The 17,747-nt window shown below is 51.1% G+C and overlaps 9 protein-coding genes across 9 annotated transcripts; 4 read left to right on the top strand and 5 right to left on the bottom strand.

The window, feature by feature from the left end:
• Positions 1-31: 31 nt before the first annotated feature.
• On the bottom strand, positions 32-3,574 carry BDV17DRAFT_225135 (putative ubiquitin-protein ligase (Asi3)). The gene is made up of 2 exons (XM_073755689.1): positions 2,888-3,574; positions 32-2,834 (listed from the first exon to the last, which is right to left on the bottom strand). Exons 1-2 carry the CDS (start codon positions 3,305-3,307, stop codon positions 390-392), a joined length of 2,865 nt encoding a protein of 954 aa, XP_073610758.1. The 5' UTR covers positions 3,308-3,574; the 3' UTR covers positions 32-389.
• A 1-nt stretch (position 3,575) lies between these two features.
• Positions 3,576-5,628, bottom strand: BDV17DRAFT_225134 (NEDD8-activating enzyme E1 regulatory subunit). The gene is made up of 2 exons (XM_073755688.1): positions 5,190-5,628; positions 3,576-5,123 (listed from the first exon to the last, which is right to left on the bottom strand). Exons 1-2 carry the CDS (start codon positions 5,562-5,564, stop codon positions 3,828-3,830), a joined length of 1,671 nt encoding a protein of 556 aa, XP_073610759.1. The 5' UTR covers positions 5,565-5,628; the 3' UTR covers positions 3,576-3,827.
• A 199-nt stretch (positions 5,629-5,827) lies between these two features.
• Positions 5,828-7,203, top strand: BDV17DRAFT_275826 (ribose-5-phosphate isomerase RKI1). Its single transcript, XM_073759264.1, has 3 exons — positions 5,828-5,969; positions 6,067-6,563; positions 6,630-7,203. The coding sequence occupies exons 1-3, from the start codon at positions 5,932-5,934 to the stop codon at positions 7,070-7,072; spliced, it is 978 nt and encodes a 325-aa protein (XP_073610760.1). The 5' UTR covers positions 5,828-5,931; the 3' UTR covers positions 7,073-7,203.
• A 53-nt stretch (positions 7,204-7,256) lies between these two features.
• Positions 7,257-8,462, bottom strand: BDV17DRAFT_295928 (WD40 repeat domain-containing protein; the record flags this gene model as incomplete). Its single annotated transcript, XM_073763186.1, has 3 exons — positions 7,257-8,058; positions 8,145-8,400; positions 8,453-8,462. 3 exons carry the CDS (start codon positions 8,460-8,462, stop codon positions 7,257-7,259), a joined length of 1,068 nt encoding a protein of 355 aa, XP_073610761.1.
• A 177-nt stretch (positions 8,463-8,639) lies between these two features.
• Positions 8,640-9,900, top strand: BDV17DRAFT_275833 (GTPase GPN2). The gene is made up of 3 exons (XM_073759265.1): positions 8,640-8,952; positions 9,018-9,118; positions 9,183-9,900. The coding sequence occupies exons 1-3, from the start codon at positions 8,664-8,666 to the stop codon at positions 9,876-9,878; spliced, it is 1,086 nt and encodes a 361-aa protein (XP_073610762.1). The 5' UTR covers positions 8,640-8,663; the 3' UTR covers positions 9,879-9,900.
• An 85-nt stretch (positions 9,901-9,985) lies between these two features.
• BDV17DRAFT_295930 (Rpp14/Pop5 family protein) lies at positions 9,986-10,708 on the bottom strand (the record flags this gene model as incomplete). The annotated part of the gene is made up of 2 exons (XM_073763187.1): positions 9,986-10,368; positions 10,456-10,708. 2 exons carry the CDS (start codon positions 10,706-10,708, stop codon positions 9,986-9,988), a joined length of 636 nt encoding a protein of 211 aa, XP_073610763.1.
• Positions 10,709-12,500: 1,792 nt separating this feature from the next.
• Positions 12,501-13,069, top strand: BDV17DRAFT_225215 (uncharacterized protein). Its single transcript, XM_073755691.1, has one exon. The coding sequence runs from the start codon at positions 12,593-12,595 to the stop codon at positions 12,962-12,964; it is 372 nt and encodes a 123-aa protein (XP_073610764.1). The 5' UTR covers positions 12,501-12,592; the 3' UTR covers positions 12,965-13,069.
• Positions 13,070-13,567, top strand: BDV17DRAFT_225216 (uncharacterized protein). The gene has a single exon (XM_073755692.1). It carries the CDS (start codon positions 13,174-13,176, stop codon positions 13,495-13,497), a length of 324 nt encoding a protein of 107 aa, XP_073610765.1. The 5' UTR covers positions 13,070-13,173; the 3' UTR covers positions 13,498-13,567.
• Positions 13,568-14,328: 761 nt separating this feature from the next.
• Positions 14,329-17,048, bottom strand: BDV17DRAFT_275840 (putative ATP citrate lyase, subunit 1). The gene is made up of 6 exons (XM_073759266.1): positions 16,797-17,048; positions 16,583-16,732; positions 16,412-16,528; positions 16,168-16,357; positions 15,015-16,110; positions 14,329-14,959 (listed from the first exon to the last, which is right to left on the bottom strand). The coding sequence occupies exons 2-6, from the start codon at positions 16,717-16,719 to the stop codon at positions 14,532-14,534; spliced, it is 1,968 nt and encodes a 655-aa protein (XP_073610766.1). The 5' UTR covers positions 16,720-16,732; positions 16,797-17,048; the 3' UTR covers positions 14,329-14,531.
• Between the last annotated feature and the right edge of the window lie 699 nt (positions 17,049-17,747).

Here is a 17,747-nt window from a genome sequence, read left to right on the forward strand (position 1 = left end):
AAGTGAACCACCGCTAACTATCCATAGCAGCCAATGAGCGACAGAACAGTTCATGAAATGAAGAGAAAAAAAGAATAAGCTGCATTGATCTAATGAAACTTGGTGCCAGTGTTCTGGCTTACCTCACAACCAAACCTGAAGCTCTAATGGACAGCAAGATTCTGTACTTCCTAGCCATCCAAAATATCTATACCTAAAGTGAAAAGCAACAATGTAAGAGTTCAAAAAAAAAGAGGTTGGATTCAACAAGTCTAGCAATGCTTTGCTATATTATGCTCGAGAAGAGAATGAGAGTAATAAAGCAACCGGGGTATCAAATACAAGAAGGAAATAGCCCCAGGGCTAATATTGATACCAACCGAACAACCAACTAGGACCAACACCCTCCTTTACGGCACCCATAGACGTACAAACCCGCCAACCTCCTGGCGACAGGTTACGCAGCTCCCAAAGTTATTCATCGCCAGACTAACCCTGCAATCTTCACAGATACAAAGACACCGGCAGGGCCAGACGATGATGGAGCGTGAATTTGTCTGGCAGACAACGCAGGGTGGGCCGCTGGCTCCTAGGCCTGATGCGCCGGATTCCCAGGTTTGTTCGGTGCTTGGGGTACTTGAGAGGGCTGCAGAGCGTTTGGTTAGGATAAGGTTTTCTAGGATTTCGGACTCGTGCTGGGTGGTTGGTTTTTGGCTTCCACGCGCCGAGTTGCTTGGTAGGCGGGTGTGACGAGCGCTGAGTAGAACCTGGGCTCGTTGTCGTTCGACTTGTTCTTGGTATTGACGGCGTGTAAGGACTCGCCCTTCGCGTCCGGCGTTGAGGTGGGCTGCTAGGATTCGGGCTTCTTGTCGTGTTTCTTCATCGCGCGGGTCGAGGAGACGTGCAATTGAACCGACATCCATCAGGGACTCTGGCGCGGGTGTACCATCTCTGGAATATCGGTCGGGAAAGGGGTCCGTCTGCGTAGGTGTGCGTCGACCGTCCGATTCGTCTTCCCATTCGGAGTCGGTGGTGGTCATAGTAGACACGACACTAGTCGTATCATCCCAATCATCCTCTGCCAGGGCATAGTCTGGGGTTTGATCTTGATTCCCCCATGAGCCGCCAGCTTTCCACCAATTGTAGAGCTTGTCGTCTAGCCGCTGTTCGTCGGACGGGTTCCAGTTGTCGGCGTTCAAGCGCTCTCTCTTTCTCATTTCCTTCTCAACGTCGAACTCATTGTTTGCCGGTAGCTCTAGCTCTCCTTCATCGGTGAGCATCCAAAAGTCTAGCGACTCGGCCATCATCTTGCCCGACTTATCCTGTCCGGCCTTTTGCCGTACAATATCCTTGAGCCACCGAGGGCGGGCAGTGACCCCTATGCGGGACAAAGTCCTATCAGATGCGAAAGCCATCCACTTGAACATGACGTAAAAGATAGCGCGCAAAAATGCAACGCCCTGGTAGCACCGCACAAGGCCACGAAAGGCACCCACACCACCAGGGTTAGACTGGTAGCGCGATGATCGCGACTTGTGTTTATGCTTCTCGATCTTCTTTTCCCGACCATAGCCACTTGCCCATTCCGACGAGGCCTCTTGAACTTCAAATATAACGGATTCTCCACTCTCAAAAGGTAGTTCGCCGGTACTGACACCTGGAGACTGCTGTGATGAGCGCATTCGGCGTGTGTTCTCGAGCTCGGTCAGCCTATCGTCTTCAAGCCATGTCATATTGCGCGCAACAACACCTCTTCCTTCGTTGAGAAAAACAGCTTCACTGGCTGCAGTCAATGCAGTGTAACCAATTCTAAGGAGTGCAGAGTAGAAATCTTCGTGTCGATTAACGCGCACACTTCCGACTTGGTTCGACCCCTGCATATTCTCATGCGCTAGGCCAAACCTTTCTCGAAGGGACAGCTGGTGGTGCGTATCCGAAGGTAGAGAGAAGGCAGTGATGAAAAGGGCAAGTGAGTAGATGGCCGCGCATACAATTATTCCACCTAAAATCAACAGATGTGGCACAAATCCTACCACGCAGACGGTCGGGAACTTCAGGGATAAGTCGTCGGTTCCCAGGGTTGTGCCACCAGCGAGACCCCACATCATAGCAGCCATGAAACAGAGACCCCAAAAAGTTGTATTGAACAAACGGTACCTGCTTTGTTTCCCGATGACGTCGAGCACATTCGAAGATAGGCAGTGGCAGCAAGAAATCAGAGCAACCAACAGCAATTCGGGCGTTACATTCATTCGATCGAGTATTTGTGATTTAGTGAGCAGGTGTAACGTTGAGCGTTGACTGTCGCCATAGTTGTCCCCGCTTATATTTGGTTTAGATGAGCCAAAGGGTCCCAAGCCAAGTGACTGACTAATGGTGGATTCGGCCTCGGCGAAAGAGAGCGAATGCTCAAAGATAGACATTCCTCCCTCAGTAACAACAGATCTGCCCTGTAAGGAGCTTGATAGTGTTTCCACAAAGTGACCCAGGCAAAGCCGCAAAAAGACGGGCCATAACAGCTTGAACGAGCCGTAAGGAATGTCAGTCCCAATGCGGCTCATGTGCATTGCGCTGCATGACTGCTGGTCATTCTCCCAAGGGAGGAGAAACGAACTAAGAGAGTGTAGGAAGCCGCCATATCCAGCGTGATCAAACGACACACGCTTCCCGGGGCTGCCGTATCGGAGCTCGGGGTAGTCGGGCGATGTTTGGCATCTTATCGCACGAAGAAGGGAGTGTATCTGGGAAACGAAGAGCAAGATCGGAATAATGCGTAAAGCCAGTCGTCTTGTCCAGTCAAGGTGTAAGTGCCGTCTTGTAGAAGCATATATCGCGATTCTATTCGAGACGAGCGCCTCGGCAGAGTTAGCACCACTTTGCAAGTCAACCAGAACCCAAGAGCACTCACCACGGTGAAGCAAGCAATCGACCATCGACTAGTCAGATAGGAGAAAAAGCCGCTAAATTTGATAGCGCTTTGCAGAAGGTCCGTGAATTGTAGCCCAGAATCACCTTGAACTGCCGCCGCCACCACGGCCTCCCTCGCGACCTCACCAGCTGCTTGAGTCGTCGCCGCGGCTACATTTCTCCCCAACCCTGCACCGGGTGCACTCCGAAGGTGTGTGCTCATATCCTCAATACCAACAAATCTTGCAACACGCCGAGGGATGAAGGAAAAGGCGAACGATTCGGCCCGTTGGAGGCCGCGGAGAGGAAGCGAGAGTAGTTCGCGTGGAGCCGAGGATGTGTTCGTGGGCGGTACGGATGAGGCCGGTGCAGAGACATTTGTCGCAGCTGATAAGACCCCAGCTGCTTCGGAAGAGGACATTGCTGTTCGATTCTAGACAATCCGAGGCAGACCGGCAGATGTCAGTAAAGCTGGTACCTGACTTACACACTGAGTCGGGGTAAACTGCGGAACAACGCGGTGAATGGCGCGATCAGTGAATATGCATGATAGATAACGAGCAAGGCAGAAGACCAAAGCGTCTGTAGAAAGTCTGCATCAGTACTCGAGGTGGCGAGCATCGACAGAAGCCCCGGCACAAGAGTAGTAGTAGTAGTAGTTAAGTTGAGGGTGGTTCGAGCCATGCTCATCCCTCCACATCACAGCGGCACTTCCGACGCCGCCACTAGTCCCAATAAAGCAACTGCTGCCTTGCCCACGTGCAAATGCCAAGACTTTATACAAGTACCTAGGTGCAACAAGGACTCTATCAATCGTATAGCTCTAAACTGCAAAGATAATCCTATCTAGGCCCTGGAAATAGAGGCAGTAATTCATGAATTCATATCATAAAGATATGCTAGAATAGCCAGTCTCCTAGCAATCCCCATAGCGAAGCCCATCATAGCTTGTACATGGCGCTGCTGCTGCGGATGCCGTTAAAGACGCATGTATTATCCAAAGGTACATATTGCCGGGTAATAACTTTGAGTGCCTCCTGCGCCACTAAGCCACCAGTCAGCGAAGAGATGTTGTGTAGCTCGCCGCCCTCTGTCCTTCGAAGCTCCCGCGCGGCTTCTAGAACTCGGTCTCGAGCTTGCTCATCGACAATCTTATCTGGAGAAGCAACACCGAGAATGCGGTCAGTTTCAGACAGCCATACTTCTTCGCCGTCCAGGGCGTCCTCGGAATATTTTCCCTCCTGAATTCCCGTCACAACAATATCCAAGATTTGAAACGCCAGAACAACAGGAATAAGAGATTCGTCGTTATCGAGCTCGGCTCTTAGGCGTTTTCGGGTATGTGCGTCTCCCTTCTCCATTTGTGGAATGTTGCGGCCCCGGATCACCTGTATGTGAGAGGCATTCTTGCAGAAAATCTCGATATCCTTCTCAGGAACCTGAGCGGTGCGTCCGAGCTGTGACTCAGTCCGTCTGATGGTTTCTGTAATTTCTGCAATGTCTTGCCGCGCTTTAGATTTGTAAATATTTTGCAAGGAAACATAGTCGGCTGTCTGTGCTTTCATGTCGGGAAGGGAGCCAGGTAGAGGGAGGACTTGGTGCGCTTCATAGAATTGGCGAACTGCTGACGCGATGAGCCAGAAATCGGCGGATCCCGAAGTTAATTGCTTGCACTCTTCCAGCTCGAAAATATCTCGGACTGAGCTACGCAGAGTGAATGGGTTGAGCGATTTGAGCACGGCGGCTACAGCCTCGTCGTAGTTTTCTTCGCCGCCTTGGGCGTTATTAGTCCTTGTGCTTGACCGGACAAAGTCACGGAATGCTGTTTTCTCCTTGTAGTTTGAAGGAAACGTCCCATCTTGAGTCTCTTTCCATTTTTCCAGGTAGTGAAGGAGTAATAGTACGTATGGGACGTGGCCGTGCTGATGGTCATCAAGGGTGTCCAGGTTGCTAATACTAGCACCTGCCGCCGCCAGCTCCGGCCAGGGGTTGAGAAGACGGAGATCCTGTGTCGATTCTGGGTCTGGATGCGTTTCCACTATAGGAAACACGGAGGGAAGTTGAAGTGAGAATGTGGAATAGAACCCGACAGAGCGCGTGTAGAGAACTGGGATCCCTAGCGTGTTGGCACCATCACACACAGATTGTAAAGATGAATGCTTTATAGGGCCAGATATTAAAATTAGCTTATGCTGTGCCAGGAAATCGGGTTCCTCTGACAATACTTCCGCAATAGGCTGATATAGCAAGATCATTAGCATGACAATTGGGCTTGAGATTTGGTGCCTACGTGATAGATATACCTTGGATCTGAAGTTGCCCTCTACATCAGGGTTCAACTCCTTCAGCAGCCGACATGTCTCCTCAGCTCTTGGCTTGCCCAGGCTTTCATTTTCGAGAAAGAAGTTCGCCCCGAGGTCTGGCTCGGTGACCACGGCGGGATCAACAATTGTGAATCCGCCAATACCTGGAAGAACGAGGTTCTTTAGCGTCTCAACTCCAACTACGCCAGATACCCCTGTGCTTTTATTTCCCCAGGGCCCGTCGGAGTTGATCAAAAGCACTCGGGATTCCTCTAGAGCTTGCTGTCCGCTGGCAGCCCAGAGCCGCAACTGGCGGTCGTACTTTCTTTCTTTGGAAGAAGGCCCGGTCAGGGCAGAAGGGAACTCTGAGGTCATATCAAATCAAGCTCCACTGCAAAGTAAAAGGCAATAAACAAGGTGATGAGGGCAAGACAGCAATACGTTTGGAAAGTTGATCCGTCAGTTAGGTTGTAGTAGAGGGAGTCTCGGAACGAGCATCATTGATAATCCGGAGATGAGGGACTGGAATGATCGCGAGGCGTTGATTCCTCATTCCTCAGGCACAATAACTGCCGAGGCTATGACGCCACATTACCCCACCATCGCTCCTGTCAACGTTGCGATTCTGTTGACTGGTACCGATATAAAAGGTAGATCATGCACTTCGCCTCGCATCGAGGTACACGCTAAGAGCTCCAGGCTCTCTAACAAGGTGGATCTGCCTCGAACTGTACCAATTGCAATGAGAATCCTTCCTCGGATTGTCCCCTTCAATCGCTGGTGAGTGGTGCATGGAAAAATCGCTTCGGAGGGGTTTGACCCCCACCGGGCATATCTCCCCCGGACTCGTCCAATATTAATACAGACAGATGCGCAGTCTCCAGTTCAGGTCCACTTCCTGTCGTTCCTTTTCATCCTTTCTTCGTCCTTATACTGCTACTTCCAGCGTTCGCCTATACCCTGTTTCCCCTGTTCCTGTCCGTTTACAATCCACGATGGCCGAGCTCATTGAAGCAGCGAAGCGCGCCGCCGGTAAGGCTGCCGTTGACAACCACTACCCGAAGGAAGCCAAGTTTGTTGGCATTGGCAGTGGTTCAACCATTGTCTATGTCGTCCAGGCCATCAAGGAGCTGGGCGTCGATACCTCTGGGACGCGCTATGTGCCGACTGGCTTCCAATCGAAACAGTTGATTCTCAATGCCGGCCTGACAGCAGTCGAATTCGATTCTGTCCCGGAAGGAACAGTGCTTGACATTGCATTTGACGGCGCCGACGAGGTGGACGACGACCTTAACCTGATCAAGGGCGGTGGTGCTTGTCTCTTCCAAGAAAAGATTGTTGCCCTACAAGCCAAGGAGTTCATCTGCGTTGCTGGTTTGTAGTCCAATGGGCGCCTTTCATTCGAGGTCTGATCGACCGGCTTACTTCTTTTCTACACAGATTCCCGCAAATTGCAGTCCCGTCTCCTGTCCATCTGGAAATACATTCCTATCGAAGTGGCCCCGATGGCCGCTAAGCGAGTTCTTACTGCTCTTAAAAAATTAGGCAGCATTGAACCAGCACTTCGTGCGCAAGTCGGCTCCAAGGAAGGCCCCTTGAAGACGGACCAGGACTTCTATATTATTGACGCGCCTTTCCCACAACTTCTTACAAAGTCAGACGTGGCGGCTGGACAGGATGGCAGCGGCAAGGGCGGCATTTGGGAGGTAGAGACGCTATCAGTGGCAATCAAACAGATTCCTGGTGTATTGGACGTGGGTATCTTCTCTGGCGTAACTGGCCCCCAGGCCCAAGCAGCCGGCGGTATTGGCGGCCAGAAGCCCGTTGCTGCGTACTTCGGAATGCCTGACGGCTCAGTGCAGGTCAGGAAGGCGCCTCTATGAGGTACTTTGGTATGGTGAAGATAATGTGATGATCATATAGCGATGGTATAGTAGATACAATTGATGATTACATGTTACATAGATTGCGTCAGTGTTGAAGCAGTGATACAAGCCCAAGAACTTACTTCAACTACTCTTTCAAAAAAGCCGTGCTTGTAAGGCTCGATTATGATTATATTCCACTTTATTTAGCACCTTTACCCTTCGCTTCGGTTTCTCCAAGCTCACGCACGAAAATCTTGACTGTCCCGTCAACAACCTCATCCTTCCCATCCTCATACCCAGGACTAATAGCAATGGCTAGGTACTTCCCACTAGAGCTGAATCCCACGGCAGCAATACTAGACGGATACTTCTGATACTGCCTAATCCTCCTCTTTGCAATCCCATCCCAAAGCGCAACAACACCATCCCCACCACCAGACGCAAAAGTCCCATGAACAGGGTGGAACGCCAACGAATTAACCGGGTACACCACATCAACATCATCCGACGCCTGTCTGTGACATTTGAACGCATATTTCCTCGCCTGCGACTCAGCTGACGGATCGAACCACTCCACCGCGACGCGCCCTTCAATGCTTGACGACGCGTACCCCGCGTCATCGGGCATACAGGCAACGCACCGCGTCATGAACTTCAGACTACTTTCCCGACGCTGCCAGGGCTCGATCTCGACTTTTGTTCCGGGCTCCCCGGTTTCGGATGTAAGGAGCGAGAGCGACTTGAGGTCGTAGATGTGCAGTATTCGCGAGGCCATGCCGACGACGAGCTTCGTTGCTGTGAGGGACATCGAGAAGGGCTTTGAGGGGAGGGGAATGGTGGAGTACGTTGTGTCTGTGGTTTCGGTGCCGATGCGGTGCACGTGTAATGTGTTGTCCCACGAGGCGGATATCACCATATTGTGCTCCTTGCTGTAGACGACGTTTCGTACGCCGGCCTCGTGGCTACTGAGGACGGTTTGGGTGGATGATGCTATGTCGATTCTGAGAAAGGAAAGGCTCAATTAGCGTTCCAGTATGTTCATGCGATGCTTACGGTAGCGGTGACTGTATAAGGACGACGCACTCACCTCTTCACATCCCAGTCCAGCCCGGCTGTGTAGATTTCGTCCTCCGTCGCCCCAAAACATACGTCCAGCACTGGGGCGCGGTGCTCAAATTTCTGCATTAACTTTCCTTCTCCGGCAGCTCCATTCTCATCGCGCAAGTCGTAGACGTAGACATTCTTATCCCATGATGATACAACGAATCGCGTAGAATCAGGAGCGGGAGAGAACTTGAGTGCGGAAATAGCATCAGTCGGCGGGAACGCGATTGTGAATTGATCTGGATAGAAATTAGTTCTCCTGGGCCATAAAACTTCCACAGCTATACTTACTTGAAGTCATCGTGGTCTTTGTACAATGACAGTATCCTGAGCTCGAGGCTATGAAGCTTTCGGCGGTCGGCCTGGTGATGATGCGGCTCTTCGCAGATCGTTTCTGCCGCAGTTTGCCGCCTTGTAATCATCTCCCCGCTATCGCGACGAGCCTCGAATTTCTTTTTCTGCAAACACTCATCAGCCCCTTCTATACCTTTGGTGGTTCACGATGCCGTTCGCACAACTAGTAATAGGCCCTCCAGGAGCGGGGAAGTCGACTTATTGCAATGGCATGCACCAGTTCCTCGGTGCCATCGGCCGCAAATGCTCCATTGTGAACCTTGACCCCGCAAATGACAAGACGTCTTATCCGTGTGCGCTAGACGTGCGCGACCTTGTTACGCTTGAGGAGATAATGACTGAAGACCAGCTGGGGCCGAATGGGGGTGTTTTGTATGCCCTGGAGGAACTCGAGGAGAACTTTGACTGGTTGGAGGAGGGGCTAAAAGCACTGGGAGGTATGCGCGATACTCGCCAACTCTGTGGCTTGAGTGTAGGCTAATAGTTCTGGTTTGGATCCTAGATGACTATATTATATTTGATTGCCCTGGGCAGGTAGAGATCTTCACACATCACTCGTCTTTGCGGAATATCTTCTTCAAGATACAGAAGGCTGGTTATAGAGTGCGTCTCTACCTATGCATGTCATATCAAGCAGGTATAAATCTAGCTAATGCCGGGACCACAGCTAATAGTATTACACCTGATCGATTCTTACAATCTCACCCTACCATCGATGTACATCTCCTCACTCATCCTTTGTCTCCGCGCAATGCTCCAAATGGACCTTCCACATCTCAACGTCCTCACGAAAATGGATAACCTATCCAACTATACCCCGCTTCCATTCAACCTAGACTTTTACACCGAGGTTCAAGACCTCTCATACCTCCTTCCCCATCTCGAGTCCGAGTCATCCAGATTGTCACACGAGAAATTCGGACCGCTGAATAATGCCATCATCGACCTGATCGAAGAGTTCGGGCTCGTGGGATTTGAGACACTTGCAGTGGAGGATAAAAAGAGCATGATGAATCTGCTCCGCGTTATTGACCGCGCAAGTGGGTATGTGTTTGGGCCGGCGGAGGGCGCAAATGACTCTGTTTGGCAGATGGCTGTAAGAGAGGGTATGGGACAGATGGATATTCGGGATGTACAGGAACGGTGGATAGATGCCAAGGAGGAGTACGATGAGCTAGAGCGGCGGCAGCTAGAAGAGGAGGCTAAGAGGCTAGAGGAAGAGGCGAAGAGACATCAGCAAGCCGCGGCAGGTCAAGCTGGAGACGACGACGATGATGATGATGAAGATGACGACGACTTCGGCCCCAATGCGCGCATACCAGACGGAGGAGTGAAAGTTATACGGAAGAATCCGCAACCATAATAATAAAGTCATGAAAGCGCAATGTAACATAGGGTATCTCTAACGAATAAAGGATGTACAACAACCAGTGTCCAAGCTCCAACACCATAGCACCCGCCAGCAGACCCTCAATCATCCCCATCACTATCCACATCAACATCCACATCAATATCTATACCATCCACCTCACGACCACTCGTCCCCCTCGCAGTCTCCTCCAACCCCCCAACCAACCCCCCAAGAACCCCATCCTCCTGCGCGCCCCTAAGCCTAACAATCTCCCTCCTCGCGCGCCGTACAGCCTCCTCCTCGGCCTTCCTAATTGTCCCGGAAACCCTCACAACGCGAAACACACAAGGCCGACTCATATTCGCCAGATCAACGCGTTTGAACTTGCCGTCGCTTATATCCGGGACGCGGGTCATGTATGTGAGTGCGGTCCAGACAAGCCGGTAGGATGCGCGCGGGCAGCGGATTATGGCTGTTGATGTTGCGGGGGAGAGGTATTTTACTGTTTAACGAGATAATATCAAATCAGTCAACCGGGGCAGAATTCGAAAAGAGATAAAGAAAATGGAGAGGAAGCGAGCATCCATACCACTAACACCCCCCGCCCCAACACCACCTAGTCGACCAACGCCCCAATCTCCAAAAATTTCGGCAACTTCATCGCGGACCATCTTCGCTAACAGACTAGGCGTTAAGGCATCGGATGTGGGCGCGTGGATTCGAAGCTGGGGTTGCGGGCCATTGCCATTCTCCTTGCGGGAGGAATTTGAGGACTTCAGGGCGGAGGATGGGTCTGGGTAGAGGATGTCGATGAGGAGGTAGCGGTGTTTGACGCGGACCATTTTGGTAGGTTCGTCTATGTCTTGGTAATCGAGAGGGTAGTTTAGAGAGGATAGAGTGGCGCGTTGCGAATGTGAGGCTCGTTGTTGTTAATGTTGCTAGAAGCTTTGATGGCGTGCCGGAGCTTTTTTTTTTTTTTCGCGAGTCACTGATAAGACCTGGGGGCGCCGATATACCATGGGCCAGTCACCTCTGACGTCATCCCCCACGCGATATCACCTTTCACAGGATTTAGCGCCGAGCGTCATGATCCGTGGGCCTCGTAGCTGATCCTGGACTAAAACACCTGTCTGAAAGGCACCCGCTTAGAGTTCCGATGAACTGTAAGGGTTCTGCGTGAGGTCCACGAGGCACTACTGGGCATGGTCAGAGGCGCAGCGAAGGAAAGTGAACTGTGGGCACCCTGGAGGCGGCGCAGAGACGGCACTCCATTCCTCCACTCCCCCTGTGTGTTCTCGACCCGATTTCTGGGTGCTATACAGAGAGCTTTTGAGTCTTCAACATTTCTGCGACGCTTGCACATATTGAGCAGTTTCGGTTGTCTCATTGCAGTTTCAAGGCGATGCATCTAGTTCATGTACCATTGAATCAAGGCGTGCAAAGACGCTACTAGGTTTATAGACAGTTGGTCCCTGATGGTACAGACTCTCCGTGGTGCATCCATGCGAGATTCTTGGTCAAACAAAAGAAGTCTAAGAGTCTAGGACTAAGACAGCCAGGACGGGTATGTTCAGCAGAGCACCCAACTGGGCATGCATGAAGTGCGAGGTTGGAAAACAACGAAGCATTTCTATATCTTATTATTTCCAGACTGGCTCGCCAAGCAGTGTGATGGGACATTTCGGGCATTTCCGGTCAAAGTGAGTGACAAATCACTAAACGCAAACTGTCAAAAAAAAGGAACAAAGACCTGACAAGGGCTTAGTTGCGTTTTTGAGCCCCTCTTAGCTTCCTTGGCTGCGGTTCAACGATTCACACGAAGGAATGCCGAATAATGCTTCCCGTCAATGAAGGGAAGGTGCGTATACGTATCCACGTAGTGTGAGGCCGAGGGCATTGCGCGGCGACCAGGTGGCTTGGTCAAGGTTTGGTTGACCACCTCGCTTCTGGGCGTCTTGTTTTAGCGCAGCCTCCCTCCCCCCCCCTCCCCGAGACCCCTGTGACCCTGTCAGTGTCGGGACGGGCCCGTAGCCTCCTGCCCCATCCGGGGTGGGTCGTCGATGTCTCAACATGAACGAAATCGCCGGTTCAGGACAAAGAAGTCAATCCGAATATGGAAACGATGAGTGACCGAGTCCTCTCTGTCTTAACTACTCTATAGTAAGGGACTGTGGAGTGTGGACCGTGAGTCTGTGACCGGAGATCGCTGGTCTCACACTAAGTTGCTCCGTCGTCGAACCCTGCGGCGAATCGAACCCGATGTAGCCCCTCAGGCGCTACCGGGCCGTACTTATGGTTCTCAGGGTATGCTGCGCCTCGCGGGTATGTACTCTGTATGGCGCCTATGGTCTGACACTGTGAGTTAGAGGCGAGTCCTCGATCCTCATTGCCTAAAGAGGGGATGGTCTCTTCCTTTGTGTGGACTTTACGGACAACCGCGCGTCCTGCGCCAGGCAACACAAATCTTCCCAGCATTGATCCAAGCGATTCACACATTGTGAAAGCACAGGGGAATTCACTCTGTGAACTACTTTCTCTCATAAGCGGCGGTCGAACCCATATTGCAGGCCCCAGTACAGAGTACCACTCTCACCTCTGACGTCCCTGAAGCCCTTATTTAGTTCCCTTGTCCTCTAATGTGTGAGAGCCGTTCCTCTTTCTACACACCCAATACTACAGTTCTGACTGCTCTTGTGTGCGGATAGATACAAGTTGAAGAACACAACATGGCCCCAGCACACTCAGAAGAGTCCCTGAGACCAGAAACCGACTACGAACGATGGCTCCGAGAGCAAGGTAAGAACTACGTACTACAAGAAGAGCCAGTCTACGGCCCTGACATAGAAGATCTCGACGACTCGACAGAGAACAGCCAAGGCGCTGGCCGTTCAAGAGATGGGGATCAATCAATCTCTCACGGGTCTTTGATTAATCCATCTTTACAACAACCCATAACACCATCAACACCTTCATCTTCACCGAGCTCCCGCTTTCTCGGCCTCAGTAACTGCTCGACCACTTGCAACGTTATCCTATCTGTGTTACTCACCCTGGTCCTCATAAAGATGGCCAAAGCATTTCGAAAACGGCGCCGCTGAAAGACGTGTGATCTCTCTTGCTATGTTTCCTTCCCCTCTCCAATGAAAGGCTTGGGGCCAGGGCATGTAACTCTGCTGTCAGCGTTGTGGAAAATCAGGAGTAGGAGAATTGCTCATATGCTGCTTGCGGGTCGAGCTACATACAGTACAGACCGTTGAGAAGAACTGGTCGGGCTTGGACAAGAGTAAGCAAACCTGTTGGCTATCTCATGACCTCTTGTGCTAAGAGCTCCTTATTAGGTAGCCTATTCTGTCTAAAGACAGCAAACAACCTTTCAGGTCTCCCCTCTTCCCCTCATCAAAATCCGGATATACTCGCAACCGACGCAAACACACCACCCCCCTCCTTCCCTCAAAAAAAACCCTCTTCCTCATCACACCCATTACCGTGCCCGTTTATCCTCTCCTGTAAGAGCATCTTCCACTCCTATTCCTCTTCCGTTTATTCCCAAGAAGCCGAGGCATATCGTACTGAATCGGATATAAAGTCACAAACTCCCAGTCCAGGATCCCGAAGAGCGTTCCATCCTTGACGTTGATAAAACCTAGATTTATCCGCTAGTCACAGTGCGTAAGGACATAGGGTCTGTATTATGGTAGAGGGGCTTTGAGGCTTAGCAGGGCCTTCTCGAAGTGGGAAAGCCTGGGATGGCCTTTTGGCGGAGTTCCCTGGCTAAATATAGCGTCCCATAATAATCGTCCGAATGGAACGATCCGTAGCGTTTAGGTTAGATAAGAGTAACAGCGACGCACAGGGCCTTCCATCGACTTTGCATACGGGTCTCGATGTAAGACACCGTAGGTAGTTATAGGCGAACACCAGCACCAACAACTGCATCCGCTATGCTCTGGTCCTTGATAGCGAAGATGGGCAAATTCAAATGCCTCGAAAGGCCTGTATCCGTTCCGTTATCATAATAACCCGATTCTGGCTATCGAAGTGATGTAGGGTAGTTGGATCCATGACTTGGATATCAGGAGCCTCGGCAAGGTAAGTGGGCGAGTATTGTGGCTTCGATTTGCGTGCCATGGAAGATTTTAACGTAGACTGTGTAGTGGCGTTAGGTTTGTTAGATGGGGAGGGGGTTTAGCTACAGGCTGTGCAGGGGTTTGAGCTTAATTCTGGTTGTCGTTCAGGTATGTGGGAGTTTAGTTAGTAGGCACGTGGTTAGTTGTGGAGTGAAGTGGCACAACTACAAGCCTCATGGAATTAAGATTGCGGGGGAGTGCTGGTCAGGTGTGTTACTATTTAAACTCCGTACCCTACAGCCTGCGAGTTCTTTGCTTTTCTTAAGTGCTGGGCTAGGGCGCCTAACTTTAGGTGAAGATTAGGGCTAGCCATATCATACTACAATCAACCAAGGGCCGCAACAAATCATCCACATTCGTGTCTCATGTGTGCTCTAATATGTAAAAATGAGAGGGAAAAAGTAAAAAAGTAAATTGAAATGCATAACATAGGCCATCATAACTCCTGACGTATTTTATGATCCCGGAAGGTCGCATGTGTCCAACACCGGCTTCCTCCACGAGCGAAAATGTATAATGATTAGAAAAGGTATTAAAATTATACGTTAACCTCGACACGGCCCTCCTGGCCACCCTTCTGGAGGGCGGGGAGGAGGTATGTGATGTCGTCCCAGGGGTGACGGTAGAGACCGGTGCGCAGTCTCTTCTGGTCGAGATAGTGGGCAATCAGACCCATGCTGCGACCAAGGACGAAGAGACCGTTGAGAACTCCCATCTTCATGTAGTCCTCGGACTCTTCAGCGGAGAAAGCACCGCAATTGCGCATCAGATCCACGAAGCAGACAGCAATACAACCGTCGACGTTGAGGATGAGGTTGTCCTTCTTGGAGGTTGTGACGGTCTCGACAGCGATGGCGTAGTCGAGTAGCTTAGTGCTGGGGAAGTGCTTCTTGACGTAGTCCTTGACCAGCTCGACACGGAGATCGGGGTTGTTGCGGGACTTGATACGGTGACCAATACCAGGGACTGATTATCACGTTAGTAAGAATCCGTTGTTCAAATTGATTTCAAGGGTACATACTCAGCTTGTTCTCCTTGCGCATGGTGTCGACAAAGTCACGAGGGCTCATGCCCTTGTCGAAGGCCTTGGTGAACTCCTCAGCAGCGCCATCCAGGGCACCACCGAAGCGGGAACCAATGGTCAGAAGACCAGAGACAAGAGCACTGATGAGGTCCTTGCCGGCACGGGTGGTAATGATGGTGTTCATGGCACCAGACACGGCGGGACCGTGGTCCGCGGTCAGCATAAGAACCATCTCCAAGAACTTGGTGGCGTAGCTAGGGAGACGGCGGCGGAACCAAAGAAGAGACATGACACCACCGATACCAATGTCCTCCTTGAAGACATCGGAGATGGGCATACCGGCGTACAGCAGCTCCTGGCCACGGTCGTCGGAGATGGTGGAGATGAAGGCAGCGGGCTTACGGATGAGACCCAGCTCCTGAGCCCAAGAGTAGTCAATAGGGATCTTAGGGGGAACAGGTTCACGCTGAGGGGTGATGACACCCTTCTGGACCTGCTCATCGTAGACCTTCTTGAGGACGGCAGGCATGTCCTCGAAAGTCTCGGGGACAAAAATTCCGGCCTCGCGCATGGCCTTGTTCTTGGCAACAGCGGTCTCAAGATCAGAGTTGGCGGAGGCACCGGCGTGACCGAACTGAACCTCAGTCTTGAACATGCTCGCGCAAGTACCGATAGCCCAGGCGACGATAGGCTTGGTGATGACGCCGTTCTTGACAGCCTCGATCACTCGGTACTCCTCAACACCACCGACTTCACCGAGCAAGACAAGAATCTTGCACTCGGGCTCGTTCTGATAACGGAGGAGGTGGTCGATGAAAGTGGTGCCCGGGTAACGGTCACCACCAATGGCGACACCCTCGTAGACACCGTCGGTGTTTTGGGAGATGATGTTGTTGAGTTCGTTGGACATACCACCAGACTTGGAGACGTAACCAACGGAACCCTTGCGGTAGAGCTTTGAAGCAACAATGTTGTCCATCATACCACCAGTGTTACCAATCTTGTAAGCACCAGGCTTGATACCACCAACGGTAGCAGGTCCAATGATGGTGATGCCTTTCTCCTTAGCAGTGACAAGAATCTCACGAGCGCGCTAGATGCAATGTTAGCATAGAGAACTTTCAATCCATTCGCAGACAGAGAAACGCACCCTCTCTGGGACCCCCTCTGCAATGATGGCGATAGACTTGATCTGGGGGTACTGCATCAGCTCCATGGTAGAGCTGTAGACAGAGCGGGAAGAGGCGAAGTTGACGACAGTGTCGACATCGGGGTGCTTGGCGAAAGCCTTTGCGGTGTCCTGGTAGACAGGGAGGAGGGTCTCGCTAGTTCCCCAGTACCTGAACGATTATTGTTAGATGCTGATTCCAACACCTATCGATGATTTGACTTACATCTTGCTGACGAACTGACCGCCGAATGTGTAAATGATACCAGCAACGGAAGGAGTGGAACGCTTGCAGATGAAGTCAAAGTCCAGCATACCCTGGACTGCTCGGGGCTGCATACCACTGCAATTGCCGTCAGTCTATGCAATTACTACCAATTGTAGCAAAAGCACTCACTATACGAAACATCTTGTCTTGTTGTGGAAGAGAGCGTCGGCGAAGGGTGAGCGGACTCGGCTGGGGGGCTCGAAGCGAGTGATGTTATCGTTGGCGTTGGCACCGTTGGCGGTGCTGACCAGAGGAGCGGCAGGCATGGTGGTAGATGATCTGTAGAAGCAATTGAAGTCAGTATGTGTAACAGTCGACGAGATCTATGCGTAGTGGAACTCACCTGTCAACAGAGGCTTCGTCAAGGAGAAACAGGAAGGATTGGAATTAAAGGATTTAGTAGAGCAGAGGTTATTAAGAGGGGAGGAAAAGTTGGGATGTTTCCAACTTGAATGGAGAAAAGTCGAGGATGGAGGACGACGGGGAGAGATGGAGAGGGAAAGGTCAAGGAAGGATGGGAGGAGAGAATCAAAAGAGAGCCAGGTTGAAAATGAAGAAAAAGAGGACGATATCGGGAGCTGAAGGGGGGTTAAGAGGAGGATTACTGATTATTATTATGGAGCTTGAGATGAAGGTGAGGTAAAAAAAGATGTACCGTATCGATGGACGACCAGACCGTACCATACGTGACAGTACGCTGGGGTCGGGATCCACCAACAGGCAGTTGGGGATGCAGAATTCACCGACAACTCAGACTTCAGACTGGACTTTCAACAGTCGAGTCAGCTGGAATTGCTTGGACTGGAAATTTTGCTGCCAATGGTCTGGTTACTCTGGTAAAACAACTCCAAATCATTGTATCAGATAGCTCCGGAGACCGAGAGAAAGATTTTGTTCAGCTCCGTGAGCATGGATAATACTAATGTCACCATTTCCAATTGAGAGACCAAAGAAGAAGTGGTCGTACTTGCGCCTACTCAGAAGAATCTGTCATTTTATGGTGATCGTTCTTGCCGATACCCTGAAGAATCTATCATGAAAGCCGTTGTTGAATCGTGCCGGGGCCTACATCGAAGAATCCAGCATTTGGTGGATACCCCAGACTGTTGGGTCCACGATTAGATACGGGCTGGATTTCCGCCCCGGAACTCGAATCAGACACACTATGGAGCAATATAAAGCGAAGCAAATAGTATAGTAAGACTCAGCAAGAAAAACAAAGGTTCTCTAAACTCTTATTATCCCGAGAAGCTGGGGAACGGAGTATAAGTTCCAAGGATACTCCGGAGTCGAC

Source organism: Aspergillus undulatus (assembly GCF_047715775.1).
Source record: "Aspergillus undulatus strain CBS 261.88 unplaced genomic scaffold BDV17scaffold_78, whole genome shotgun sequence".
Taxonomy (NCBI): Eukaryota; Fungi; Ascomycota; class Eurotiomycetes; order Eurotiales; family Aspergillaceae; genus Aspergillus; species Aspergillus undulatus.

Bases quoted from the DNA above. Each gene is read 5' to 3' on its own strand.
- BDV17DRAFT_225135 (XM_073755689.1), bottom strand. From the start codon at position 3,307: ATGTCCTCTTCCGAAGCAGCTGGGGTCTTATCAGCTGCGACAAATGTC. The intron at 2,835-2,887 runs GTGAGTGCTCTT...AACTCTGCCGAG, and splicing joins CGATTGCTTGCTTCACCGTG to GCGCTCGTCTCGAATAGAAT.
- BDV17DRAFT_225134 (XM_073755688.1), bottom strand. From the start codon at position 5,564: ATGACCTCAGAGTTCCCTTCTGCCCTGACCGGGCCTTCTTCCAAAGAA. The intron at 5,124-5,189 runs GTATATCTATCA...TTGCTATATCAG, and splicing joins AGGGCAACTTCAGATCCAAG to CCTATTGCGGAAGTATTGTC.
- BDV17DRAFT_275826 (XM_073759264.1), top strand. From the start codon at position 5,932: ATGAGAATCCTTCCTCGGATTGTCCCCTTCAATCGCTG. The intron at 5,970-6,066 runs GTGAGTGGTGCA...ACAGATGCGCAG, and splicing joins ATTGTCCCCTTCAATCGCTG to TCTCCAGTTCAGGTCCACTT. The intron at 6,564-6,629 runs GTTTGTAGTCCA...TTTTCTACACAG, and splicing joins GGAGTTCATCTGCGTTGCTG to ATTCCCGCAAATTGCAGTCC.
- BDV17DRAFT_275833 (XM_073759265.1), top strand. From the start codon at position 8,664: ATGCCGTTCGCACAACTAGTAATAGGCCCTCCAGGAGCGGGGAAGTCG. The intron at 8,953-9,017 runs GTATGCGCGATA...TTTGGATCCTAG, and splicing joins GGGGCTAAAAGCACTGGGAG to ATGACTATATTATATTTGAT. The intron at 9,119-9,182 runs GTGCGTCTCTAC...CCGGGACCACAG, and splicing joins TACAGAAGGCTGGTTATAGA to CTAATAGTATTACACCTGAT.
- BDV17DRAFT_225215 (XM_073755691.1), top strand. From the start codon at position 12,593: ATGGCCCCAGCACACTCAGAAGAGTCCCTGAGACCAGAAACCGACTAC.
- BDV17DRAFT_225216 (XM_073755692.1), top strand. From the start codon at position 13,174: ATGACCTCTTGTGCTAAGAGCTCCTTATTAGGTAGCCTATTCTGTCTA.
- BDV17DRAFT_275840 (XM_073759266.1), bottom strand. From the start codon at position 16,719: ATGCCTGCCGCTCCTCTGGTCAGCACCGCCAACGGTGCCAACGCCAAC. The intron at 16,529-16,582 runs GTGAGTGCTTTT...CGGCAATTGCAG, and splicing joins AAGACAAGATGTTTCGTATA to TGGTATGCAGCCCCGAGCAG. The intron at 16,358-16,411 runs GTAAGTCAAATC...ATAATCGTTCAG, and splicing joins GGTCAGTTCGTCAGCAAGAT to GTACTGGGGAACTAGCGAGA.